This window comes from Pongo abelii, chromosome 9, assembly GCF_028885655.2.
Source record: "Pongo abelii isolate AG06213 chromosome 9, NHGRI_mPonAbe1-v2.0_pri, whole genome shotgun sequence".
NCBI classification, from domain to species: Eukaryota; Metazoa; Chordata; class Mammalia; order Primates; family Hominidae; genus Pongo; species Pongo abelii.
In genome coordinates, this window is record NC_071994.2 from 3,095,819 (window position 1) to 3,108,434 (window position 12,616).

At 59.4% G+C, this 12,616-nt stretch overlaps 1 protein-coding gene across 6 annotated transcripts in view; it reads right to left on the minus strand.

Annotated features, from left to right (window-relative positions):
* Nucleotides 1-1,911: 1,911 nt before the first annotated feature.
* The window catches only part of OSBPL5 (oxysterol binding protein like 5), a 76,617-nt gene continuing 65,912 nt past the window's right edge, over nt 1,912-12,616 (minus strand). For 3 of the 6 annotated variants that reach the window (XM_063728350.1, XM_063728352.1, XM_063728351.1), the window contains exons 15-22: nt 8,877-8,974; nt 8,386-8,475; nt 8,167-8,303; nt 7,507-7,692; nt 7,072-7,198; nt 5,143-5,281; nt 4,432-4,534; nt 1,912-2,925 (exon numbers count right to left, since the gene is read on the minus strand). In XM_063728350.1, coding sequence (XP_063584420.1) covers nt 2,787-2,925; nt 4,432-4,534; nt 5,143-5,281; nt 7,072-7,198; nt 7,507-7,692; nt 8,167-8,303; nt 8,386-8,475; nt 8,877-8,974 — 1,019 coding nt within the window. In that variant the 3' untranslated portion in view covers nt 1,912-2,786. The remainder of the gene's footprint in view (nt 2,926-4,431; nt 4,535-5,142; nt 5,282-7,071; nt 7,199-7,506; nt 7,693-8,166; nt 8,304-8,385; nt 8,476-8,876; nt 8,975-12,616) is intronic. The other 3 variants (XM_063728353.1, XM_063728355.1, XM_063728354.1) reach the window with 1 other exon arrangement.

Genomic DNA, 12,616 nt, shown 5'->3' on the forward strand with positions numbered 1-12,616 from the left:
AGAGTGACATCTGGAGCTCTCCAAATAGTGACACTGGCTACAATGAACCTTGTTGAACATTTGAAATGCTGGTCAGGTGCCCTCCCTTCCACCTCCTGCAAAGTTGCAAACCAAGGCCAGGTGATTACGGTTGTAAAGTGCTCCCTGAACACCTGTGTAGGCACCTCTTTGGGCATCAGCTGAATTATTCCCTTAGGATTATGCTCACCCTAGACACACTGGGGTCTGGACTCTGTTTTTTTCCTCTGGGATAGTTGCTTTCTCTTCCTTGTTGATTTAAAATAGTTCTCAGCAAGAGGCTGGGAGCCATGGCTCACACCTGTAATCCCAGCACTTTGGGAGGCCAAGGCAGGAGGACCGCTTGAGGTCAGGAGTTTATGAGCCTGGGCAACATAGTCAGACTCCTGTCTCTAAAAAAAATGAGCTAGACATGGTGGTGTATGTCTGTAGTCCCAACTATTCTGGAGGCTGAGGCAGGAGGATCGCTTGAGCCTGGGAGGTCGAGGCTACAGTGAGCTTCGATTGGACTACTGCACTCCAGCCTGGGTGGCAGAGTGGGACTTTGTCTCAAAAATAAATTAAAAAATAAACAGTTCTAAGATAGAGGGAGAATTCTGGAGGGGATTCCAGTCTTGCCCCTGCGTGTGTAAGGTGCTGGGGTGTTGGGGGAGGGCCCGCCTTGTGGTGAGCTGGAGCTGGTGGGAGGCAGACCCCTGGGTAGGCTGCCTCTGGGCAGGGCATCTGGCTGAGCACGTTTGCTTTGCACGGGCCTGGGGTGCAGGTGGCAAGATAGGGGTCCCGGGCAGGGTGTCTGGAACAGCCTGCCCCGGCATCAAGATGCAGAAGGCTGTCACCCCCAGGGCTCACACTCTGAGCTCATGTTTGCCCCATGGTGTGTGGCCTCCACATAGGGGCACTGGAGCCAGGCAGGGCCCCCCGCCCCATCCTCCAGGTGGTTCGGCAGGGGGGAGGTGGGGTCTTGGGAGTCCTGGCTGGCTGAGGCGGACATGAGGCTCCTCAGAGGAGCTGGGGGGGCAGGACCCCCTGCCTCTCCCTCTGCCCCAGCCACAGCCCCTCCTCTCCTGGGGCCTTGGGGAGTCGAGGTGGGGAGGTGCAGAGGGAGGTGGTGACCCAAGGCCCTTCGCGTCCCCCTCTCCTGGGCGCTGCCTGGCTGCCCTCCCTTTCATCACCCTTGTCCTCTGGTTGCTGTGAGGGGTGGGCTGCAGTCTCCCTCTGCTGTCACTTGAGGCCTGTGGTCAGGTGCCCCACCCCTCCTTCAGGGGCACCCTGGGCAGGCCCACTCACTGGCCTTGGTGTCTGAGTACCAGGGGTGGTGGCCACAGTGGAACCGAAGCAAGGGGCAGCGGGTCAGGTGGTCCATCCTGGGGGGTCTCCTTCAGTAACTGGCAGCATTGGCCTCAGGGGCTGTGCCAATGCCTCCCAGCAGCCTCTGAGGTGCCTGGAGCGCCTGTGGGCAGTGTCACTCTGTGTTCCCCACTGGCTCATTCGGTGATGGGACTCCAGCCTCCCAGCATTTGCTCCACAGGGCGGGCCGGCTGCCCACGGCTCCCTGTGAACTCTGCACCCTCCTCCCTCCCGGGCCCCTCCACCCAGCCTCACACAGCTCCACGCTGGCCTTGAGTCTTTCTGGGAAGCCCTCCTCTCGTTTCCAGAAGTCCCGCAAGAAGAGCACACATATGTGTCTGTTTATTTCAAGGTGTGGAGCACAGACACATCCCCAGATGGGGGAGGAGGGGAGACAAGGACACGGGTACAAAAACTGGAAACAAAACCATCCGCTACAGCTCAGACGGCACCGCCACGACGTAGTTTAAGGCTCTCTATGTATATATATGTGTAGAGGCTCACACACACGCACACGCACACGCAGAGCGGCACGGACACGGGGACTGAGGCCAGACGTGAAGGCTGACTGCGGCTCGCAGCCCGCCTAAAATATTGCAATTATGTTTATTAAAAAAGTGTAAAATGGGAAGACTGTGCATCGGTCTGAGTAAAGTGGCGAACTTGAGCCTCCCCGGCTCGGGTGCGGGGCCAGCTAAGCCACACCCCTGCGCCCCCCACACCCCTGCACACACCTGCACCCACAACCACCTCCACCTGCGTGTGCCCCCACCAGAGCGAGCGTCCGGGTGTGGGGGTGGGGTGGTTCCAGGACCTACCTCTGTGGGGCTCCCATCCAAACCGCACATGGTGGAATAAAAAACCAAAATGCCCTCCCCAGAGCGGCCCTAACCTGTCCCTGGCACCCACCAGTGGCCCCACTAGGGTGGCCCTGGCAATGTGGACAGGGTCTCCGGAAGGCAGGCCTATGCATCCGTGTGTGGGGGGACTCCTGGGCCACTCGGGGCTCCCTGGCTGCTCCTCCAAACCTGCCCACTCACTGCTGCTGGGGTGTGACCATCCAGGGCCCCTGCAGGCCCTCCCACCCTAAATCCATCCATCCCCCATGGCAAGTGGAGGCTGGACAGGGGGTGACACGGCAAGATGGCCAGGAGTGCGTCGCACAGCAGAAGCTGCATTTGGCTTTAGCATTAAGGCCGGCGCTGGGCAGAAAGCCCTGCAGAGAGGCCAGTGCCCCCGAGAGGGGCCCAGCACACCTGGGCCCGCAGCGCCCTTGTGGCCCCGGGTCCTTCCTGCGCCTGTACTCCCCGTCACAGTGGCTGTGCTTGCCGGGCCTCTCTGCCTCCATGGAGCAGGCTTAAAGTGCTGGGTGCCTGGGAGGGAGGGCTCGGGGCTGGCCAGGAGCTCTGCCCCCAGGGCTCCTATTTGAGGATGTGGTTAATGAACAGCTGACACGCCAGGAATACGCAGAGCAGGAACCAGGATCGGGGGCTCTGCAGGAGGCCTGGGGTCGGTGCCTGTGCTGCCCGTGCTGTGGAGCTCAGCATGGCCGAGAGGTGCCTGCAAGGACAGGGGACAGATCGTGGGGGCTGTGCCAATGCCAGCAAGTCCCCCTCCCACAGGCCAGGACGGTGCCCTGGGTGCTTGACCAGGTGCTGGACACAGGGCTGAGGTGGAGACGGGATAGCCCTCCAGGGGCATCAGAGCGGGTGGGGGTGGAAAGCTTGTTAGTGGGAAGGCTCCACAGCACCATGGCTATACAGGGATTCCCTGGGCACATCCAGGGCAGAGGAGGGTCAGGGATCGGGGAGTCAGCCTTTTACATCCTCCCTGTCCCAGCCCTGTGGTTATGGCTGAGTCATGCCTCTGCCATCTGCATATGTTGGAGTCCTAACCCCTTCCACCTCAGATAAGACTGTATTTGGAGATGGGGTCCTTAAAGAGGTATTTATTTAAATTGAGAACATTAGGGTTGGCCCTGGTCCCATGGGACTGGTGTCCTTATATGAAGAGGAGATGAAGACACAGACACAGTGAGAAGGTGGTGTCTGCCAGGCAGGAGAGAGGTCTCAGGATAAACCAGCCCTGTGGCACCGAGATCTCGGACTCCAGCCTCCGGGACCGTGAGGGAGTAGACGCTGCTGTCCGAGCCCCTTGCCGGCAGTACCCTGCTGTGGAGGCCCTGGCCCTGAGCTGGAATACTTTGCCGTGGAGGGACCTGGCCTCTCACGTGGTATCCAGTTTGCTGCAGAAGCTTCTGGCTGAGTCCTGGCCACCTGCCTGACAGCTGACCTGCTTCTGGGGAGCCAGGCCTCCCTGTTTCTCTGCCCACACAGCCTCACCAGGGAGCACCTTCTGGAAATGCTTACACGGGGACAATAACAGTTCTCCAAGGCTCTTGAGCCTCACAGAGCCCGGGCCTGTGCCCTGGCTGCATTTCACCCTGGGGTACTGCTATCAAGCCCACTTTACAGAGGGAAGGCTGAGGTGTGACAGCCAAGGTCCCACAGCCAGTGAGACCCTCAGCCTAGCTCAGAGCCAGGAGCTTTGGACCCGAGAGGGACCTTGTGCTCTGCTCCCCATCGGTGGGATCTGCTGACAGGAAGGGGCCATGTGGCCCTGGTGGCCTGCACCCGCCAGCTCTCGGCCACTCCCATTTGCTCCTTCCCCAGCCATTCCTGAGAAGCCACTGTGCGCAGGTGCGGGGCCATCACAGTGAGCCCAGACTGCCACCTCGCTCTGCACACCTCAGGGTCTCTCCTGGGGCTACCCCAGGCCATGCTGGGCTGGTACCTTCCTCTAGGCTTCAGGACATCTCCGGCTCAGTATCTGCCAGGCATGGCCAACTTGGCTGGTTGATCATCCCGCACCGCCTGCCACTCTCACACCCTCTCTCCTGCCCTCGGCGGTTGTCTTCCTTTCATCACCCTGGAGGTCTTGTGGGTTCCAGCTCCAATGACAACCCTGGCCGCGGCCTCCTGGCCTCCCCACCTCCCGCCCTAGCTCTACCAGGTCTCTCGCACTCTCTGACCCGGAGTCCGGACGGACACCCTGAGTGTGGCCCACCTGTGCAGCTCCTGCTGGGCCTCTCGGATGGAGAGGATGGCCTCGTGCAGGGCCTGCAGCCGCCGCGCCTCCTTCCTGCACCGAGGGCATGGGCTCTCACCACCTGGGATGGCCCCGAGGGAGACACAGGAGGGGAGGGGAGAAGCAAGGATGAGCTGGAGGCCCGGTGGGGCTGGCATATGGGTCACAGGGTCATATCCAGCTTGGGCCTCCGCCCCACCTCATGGGAAACCTGCAGGGCCAAGCTGGAGACACGGAGATGAGGGAGGGGCGCTGAGGATGTTTCTGGAGGGAACTCCCAGGCTGGACAAGCCACTAACAGGCCTGGGAGGCAGAAGTGGCCAAGGCAAGGCCCATCCATTAAAGAGGCAGGGACAAAGTCGGGGAGACACAGCTCCCGGTGACAGGAAAGGAGCAGAGGGCTGGGGCAGGATGCCACTGGACCTACCCCTCCCGCTGCTGGGGAACCCCTGGCCTGGGCCCACTCCCTTTCTTCCCCGCCCCCACCATTCCCCCTGTCGGCCCTTGGGCTGCCTCCCAGACTCTGAGAGGGCAGAGCCTGCTGGGGGGCCCCTCAGGGCAGCAGAGGAGCTTTCGCTGGGAGGCTGCCCTACATCTGGGCAGGTGCTTCTCTGGCCTCCCCTCCAGCCCCGTCAGCATCTGAGGCGTCCACCAGACAGAGGCCTTGGGGCTGGGCCCAAGGGGGCTCACCAGGGACAAAGTCACCATGCTGCTCCTCATCTGAGAGCTCTGGGCAGGACTCAGGCGTGGATCCGCTGCTCTCCGTGGCCTGGCTGTGGCCGGAGGGCTGGTCGCTGGCCTTGCGAAGCCGCTGGTCTGGGCCAGATCTCTGCAGAGAAATGGAGCTGCTGCAGCTGAAAGCCACCCACACCCCCTGCCCAGGCCCCAGGGACATGTGGTGTGCTCATGCCAGGACAGTGCTAAAGGCGGCAGCCAGCAGGGAGGGCAGCTGCTGGGCTGTGGAGCTGGCTGGAGGGATCTGTCTCAGCTCCAGCATGGCCTGGAGTAGCCATGGTCCCTTTGGGCCTGTTTCTTCGTGGGTGAGACAGAGTTGCTGACCCCTCACAGTGAGCCAGGGCCTGCAAGGCGGTGCAGACACACCTGCCCTATGCTCACCACGGGGTTGCATCCAATAAATGCAGAGATGATGGCATGGGGGGCCGAGGGTCGTTCTGACCCCTGAGCCACGAGGACAGATGAAAGCCGAGGCCACTGTGGGAGCTGGCAGGTCCATAGGAACCCCAGATGGCTAGGGTCCCCATGTCAAGGGGCATCTCCTGGGGGGAACCCCAAGACTCAGCCAGCTGCTCACAACCCCAGGAGTGCAGGCAGAGCTCATCCATTCAGCCCTTACTTGAGCTCACAAGGAACCCAGAACAGGAACCGATGCTCAGGGGTGGGGAAAGAGCAGAACCTGTCTGTGGGACCACCATGTAACAATAGGCCTTCGGGACCAGAGAGGTGCCAGGGACGCTCCGCGTTGGGTGTGGTCAGCAATGGGGCAGGTGAGGTCAGAGCCGGGGCAGGTGGGGTCAGAGGTGGGGCAGAGGGGTTTGGCCACAAGGTACTCCATGGGACAGTTTTTGAGGCATGGCGGGGCCCAGGCTGACTGCAGGGGCTGAGGGGTGGGAGGCTGCAGAGGGCATTGGGGGTGGACATCTGTTGGAGATCGGTGGGGAGAGGCTGAGGAGTGGGACTGGGAGGGGCTGGGGCCAAGGGAAGGCAGGAGCTAGCAGTCTGGCCTGAGCCCGGGGGGATGGAAACAGTGCTGCAGACAGAGGGGGTGCATCTGTCTGCCTTCCTGAGGCTTCTTCCCTAGTCCCTTGGCAGGCAGAGCATGGGACATGCAGTCAAGGAGATACTGCGGCCCCCAGCTTGCTGGGGAAGTTAGGGCCATCAGGCAAGCATGGCCTCTCATCTGAGTCTGGCCCAGACGGCATCAGCTGGGGAACACGCCCCCATGCTGCCCGCTGCGGGTGAGCACTGGCCGCGCTCTGCAGGCTCTGCAGGCGCTGCAGGCTCTGCACGCAGTAGGTGCACGGCTGGTGCGGTGCAGCTCAGCACACCTGGAACGGGGGGCGTGTGGGTTTGGCGCCACCTGGTGGCCGCCCAAGGCATGGCACCAAGACACACCCTAGGCAGCTTCCTCGGGTTTCTCCCTGGAGCCTCCCTGCTGTCCTGCTTCCCCTTTCCAGATACAAGATCTCTGCAGGTGCTTCCTCCTCCTCCTCCTACCTGGGCAGGGCCCTGGGCTGCCCTGACCTTCTGTTTCCTGATCAGTGGAATGGGATAATGTGGCTGCTAACTTGGCAGAGGGAGACTTTGGGGGCAGTGGACAGAGACAGCAGACACAGGGTCCTACACGCCAAGATGCCCCTAGAACTAAGCATCCTGCAAATCCCGGTTTCCTGAGTCCCATGCTGGGCAGAGAAGGAAAGGGGATGGGGGGCTGGGGGATGAGGGCGTGAGGGCCTAAGGTTGCGTCCCAGGTCCGCTGGGAGAAAAGGGCCAAGACTTAGCGGAGCGACGAGAAGGGAGGAGCGAGGTGAGGAGCGAGGGGTGGTGGTGGCCACACGTGCAGCTAAGACCAGCCCTGGGTAGGGCCTGTGGGGTGCTGACCTCGTGCCTGGGCCCTGGGCTGCCCAGGAAGGTGGTCTGGCGGGCCACGGCCTCCTGCTGCAGGGTCCGCAGGATCCCGTCTTGCTCAAACTGGGCAATGTCCTTCAGGGGGTCCCAGGGGCTGTGGCTGGAGGGTCCAGAGGGCATCCATCAGCACAGGCAGTGGCCCTCAGGTGAGGGGGCTGTCCTGGCCCAGGCTTCAGCCCCCCAACAGTGGCCAGAGACCTCCAGGAGAATGACCACTGCCCACACCCCACGGGCAGGGCCTGCAGTAAGGACTGATGGTGGGGGCTGTCACTATCTGACCCTCCCCCACCGACTCCTCCAGGGGACAGGCTGAAGGTGAGAGGGAAGCCAGGAGCCCCTGGGCCCTTCTCAGCCTGTCTGCTTGGCCCAGCCCCACCCTGTGGCCCCCAGGGCTTTGCCAGCACTCACTCCTCGTATCGGTAGTGCCACTCCTGGGTGATGGGGTCCAGGTGGAACAGCTGTGGCTTCCAGGGCATGAGGCTCTCCTGCCGCTCGCGGGCCCGCCGCCGCTGTGCCTCCTCCAGTGCAAACTTCTCCTGTGTGGCCCTGTGCTGGTCGCCCTTGCTGATGGCCCTGGTGACGTGCTGCCAGAGCCTGCGGGCCAGCGACCCGCCCTGAGCCAGTGGCCCAGGCAGCCCGACCCCTAGGCAGCTGGGAATCAGGGCCCCTTGGCACCAGAAGGAAGGCACACAGCAACCTCTGCCTGATTGCCTCCAGTGATAGGGAGCTCACTACTTTGAAGGGAGCTTTTCTTTTGTCCATGAGATGGGTTTTTCCAACACTGAGCTCCCATCTCCCGCCTGCAGGGACCTCCCTGTGCACCTGTTGGTCACCCGCCAGCAGTGATGCAGTGAGAGGTCAGGGGAGCCTGCTCCTCTCCAGGCCACACCCCCTCCCTCCATCTGTCCTTTCCAGGACACGTGATCTGTCACCAGGGGTGCACCAGGCCTGCCCTCCCTGCCAGGGACATCCTGGGGCCATGCTGACAGCACTGCAGCCCTGCTGACCTGCCTGCCCGGCCATGTCGGGCTGTGATCAGCAGGGTCCCTAGGTGCTGACAGGCCTCACCTCTCGGACTCCAGCTCCATCTGCTCCTCCAGCGGTACCGTGTGCTGCCTCAGCCTCTGCCTGCGGACCTCCCCGCTCGGGGTCCAGAAAAGCGCAGTGCTTCCACTCCCTTCCTCCTTGATAAATACGTCCCTGTCCTGCCCCAGATGGCCAGCGTGGTCAGAGGCTGGCCTGGTGATGACCGCCCGGCCGTGCCTGCCCTGAGGGACGGCCCCTTACCCAGTGGCCACTGAGGCTCGCCAGGACTTCCTCTCCGGACGTGATCTTTCCCGAGATCTGGTTGATGCTGGTGCTACCCCCGAAGAAGGGCTGCAGGGCCACACCCAGAACAGAGCCCAGTGAGCGGGGGCTGGGGCCTTCAGAATCACATCCTCATGGGGGCACGGAAGAGTTATTCTCTTGGGGTGCCTGGGAGCCCAGGAGGGATGGACCCAATACTCGCCAGCGAGGCCTTTGGGACCCCCACGCCTCCGCTCAAGGATGTAGTGTCCCTGCCACAGAGACACGGCCTAGGCTGGCTCCGCTGTGTGGCTGCAGGCAGCAGCCTGCCCTCTCTGGGCCCTGTCTGTGTTCTGGGATGTCAACAGCCGCTCCCTTCATGTGCACTGCCTTGGGGAACCTTCCTTGGGGCCTGGGGAGAGTGTGAGGGGGATCCCCAAGCCCTCGTTCCTTCCCTGGCCTCGTCTTCCCCAGGCTGCAGCCAACACTACCTTGAGTTTGAATTCCAGCTCGGCCTGGAAGTTGTTCTTCGCGCACTCGATGGTGACCTTCCCACCCAGCTCCATGGTCATCGTGCCATACAGGATTCCTGAAATGCAGCCAGTGTCAGGGGCCAGGCGGCCCCAGCCCTGCTGAGCCCCAGGCCCTGCTGAGTCCCGACCCAGCAGCACCGATCCCTGGGAGGCCTGTGTCAGTCCCCGGGAGGGTGAGAAGGACAGGAGACGCTGGGAGCAGAACCCCACAGGGAGAGGCTGGTGGGGGTGCGGAGCCTGGGAGGCGTGGAGCCTGGGAGGCACGCCTGGTCCCTCAGGGACCACTAAAGGGGCTCTGTCCTCGCCAGGGCCTTTGCTCATGCCAGGTGTCGCCTCCTGTTCCAGGCTCCCGGGAGGCCACCAGCCCTGTGAAACACGCATCGTGCTTCATTTGACTCTGCAGTTCCCGCTCCGGCGTCGGGCTCCTGAGGGCAGGCATCTTCTCGCTCACCGCTGCGTCCCAGGATGGCACCCAGAACACAGCGGGCACCAGCACCCATGATGGCATCCCGTATGTTTAAAAAAATTAATACATCTTTTTTTGTTTTTTTTCAATTAATGAAGGAAAGAACAACTCTTCCATGTCTGGCATACGGAGGAGTTAATCTAATTAAAGCACCACCACCACCGCCATCAAAAGCAAACATTCGCACTCTAAAAACCACTTAGAAATATGTGGCAAAATATGTCTCTTAAAAATGAAGAAAAGGAACAACAAGCTACTTGTTGCAACAAAGGCTTGAAACACCCCCAAATCCCTCCAGAGGGGGCTGCATGAGTGCACCCTGGCCCATGAGCACGATGGAAAGCTATGCAGCCTAGAAAGACAAAGCGGCTTCTCTGTGCAGCTCTGGGGGGTCTCCAGGCTCCACGGAGAGGAAGAAGGCCCAGGAGGCGGAGGTTGCAGTAAGCCAAGATCACACCACTGCACTCTAGCCTGGGCAACAGAGTGAGACTCTGTCTCAAAAAAAAAAAAAAAAAAAAAAAAAAGAAAGAAAAACAAAGCAGATCTGACCTCCAGATTGTGATCACTAAATATTATTTCCTAGTGAAAGGAACCTGGAGCTCCCTGGAGAAATGGTCGATTTGAGGTCTAGTGTAGGAAATGTCCTAGGTGCACACATGGTCAGGGCAGAAGGAAGGATGCCAGCAGAGCTACTGGGGTGTGCAGGGGGCCCTAGAGCCAACTATGGCCCCCATTGGCCAAAGATGGGGCAATTTCAATATCAATAAAGTTAACAACTGAAAGGTTCTGAAATCACCAAATACGTTCCTATCAAATAATACGTGGCAATAATGACCTTTGCCAGTCACCTTTGGAAGACAGCAGGGGAAAAACTCATTATTTTGAAAATATAAAAAACCTGGGATTTATCCTAAAACAAACCAATCCTGTTGGGTAACCACATAGTAGACAAGGGGAAGTTTCTCTTTCGAGAAGCCTTCCGGTGATTAAGTGAAAGAGGATGGAACGTCACCATCTAGCAATGCCTGCTACATGAACGGATCCAGGCGTTGAGAATCAATGTCCGCTAATGTCACAAAGAACAACAGGCCCTGTGCACCCTGCTGTGGAAAGACACAAAACCCCCGATTAAGCGTCGTGTTGAAAAAAATTGTGCTGCACGTGATCATGCATCCTGAGATCAAATCAATTGGTGGTTTATAGGAAATCCCAAGGGCAGAGGAATGCAGTCAGGAAAATCCATGCTGGAGGGGACTAGGAGGAAATGACTAACACACTGCAAGGGAAAAACAGGAGGCAGGGACATAAAGAAGACATAAACACAGGGCAGCCATGCACGGAGCATGGCCTGATGCAGAGACCTAGCCAAATGGCCAGCTGTCACGTGTGTGGGGGATCAAGACACAGGCACGTGGCAGCTGGGGATCTGAACCTAGACTGTAGAATCGATGACAACAAAGAGTTTGTTTGTTTGTTTTTGGTCTGATGATAGTATTGTGGCTATGGTTAAGAAGGGAAATCCCGGCCTGGCGTGGGGGCTCACGCCTGTAATCCCAGCACTTTGGGAGGCTGAGGTAGGCTGATAACTTGAGGTCAGGAGTTTGTGACCAGCCTGGCCAACATGGTGAAACCCTATCTCTACTAAAAATACAAAAATTAGCTAGGTGTGGTGGCGCATGCCTGTAATGCTAGCTACTCGGGAGGCTGAGGCAGGAGAATCATTTGAACCCAGGAGGCAGAGGTTGCAGTGAGCTGAGATTGCACCATTGCACTCTAGCCTGGGTGACACAGTGAGACTCTGTCAAAAAAAAAAAAAAAAGAAAAAAAAAAAGAAAGAAAGAAGGGAAATCCTTATCTTTAATGATATAAAATAAAATAAAATACACAAATGACATGACATGATATTTGAAATTTACTTCCAATTAATTCAGCGGAGAGCATGAAGGTGGGTGGCTTGCTGTGCTGTGGGTACATGGGGTGTACTGTACTTTTATATATGTTTGAAATTTGCCATAATAAAAAGTTGAAAAAAATATATGAAGCACGGATGAGTCAATGAGCATGCAAGAAAATATGGGAATTCCCCCACAAGAAAAAATAAAGAGGGAGAAGACGGGAGGAGGAGAGGAAAGAGGGAGCAGATGGGAGGAGGAGGAGAGGAAAGAGGGGGAAGACGGGAGGAGGAGGAGAGGAAAGAGGGGGAAGATGGGAGGAGGAGGAGAGGAAAGAGGGTGAAGACGGGAGGAGGAGGAGAGGAAAGAGGCGGAAGACGGGAGGAGGAGGAGAGGAAAGAGGGGGAAGACGGGAGGAGGAGAGGAAAGAGGGGGAAGACGGGAGGAGGAGAGGAAAGGGGGGGAAGACGGGAGGAGGAGAGGAAAGGGGGGGAAGACGGGAGGAGGAGGAGAGGAAAGAGGGTGAAGACGGGAGGAGGAGGAGAGGAAAGAGGGAGCAGATGGGAGGAGGAGAGGAAAGAGGGTGAAGACGGGAGGAGGAGGAGAGGAAAGGGGGGAAGACGGGAGGAGGAGGAGAGGAAAGGGGGACGATGGGAGGAGGAGAGGAAAGGGGGGAAGACGGGAAGAGGAGGAGAGGAAAGAGGGGGAAGACGGGAGGAAGAGGAGAGGAAAGAGGGTGAAGACGGGAGGAGGAGGAGAGGAAAGAGGGGGAAGACGGGAGGAGGAGAGGAAAGAGGGGGAAGACGGAAGGAGGAGAGGAAAGAGGGGGAAGACGGGAGGAGGAGAGGAAAGAGGGGGAAGACGGGAGGAGGAGAGGAAAGAGGGGGAAGACGGGAGGAGGAGAGGAAAGAGGGGGAAGACGGGAGGAGGAGAGGAAAGGGGGAAGACGGGAGCAGGAGAGGAAAGTGGGGGAAGACGGGAGGAGGAGGAGAGGAAAGGGGGGAAGACGGGAGGAGGAGGAGAGAAAAGAGGGGGAAGACGGGAGGAGGAGGAGAGGAAAGAGGGGGAAGACGGGAGGAGGAGGAGAGGAAAGAGGGGGAAGACGGGAGGAGGAGGAGAGGAAACGGGGAAGACGGGAGGAGGAGGAGAGGAAAGGGGGGGAAGACGGGAGGAGGAGGAGAGGAAAGAGGGGGAAGACGGGAGGAGGAGGAGAGGAAAGAGGGGGAAGACGGGAGGAGGAGGAGAGGCAAGAGGGGGAAGACGGGAGGAGGAGGAGAGGAAAGAGGGAAGACGGGAGGAGGAGGAGAGGAAAGAGGGAAGATGGGAGGAGGAGGAGAGGA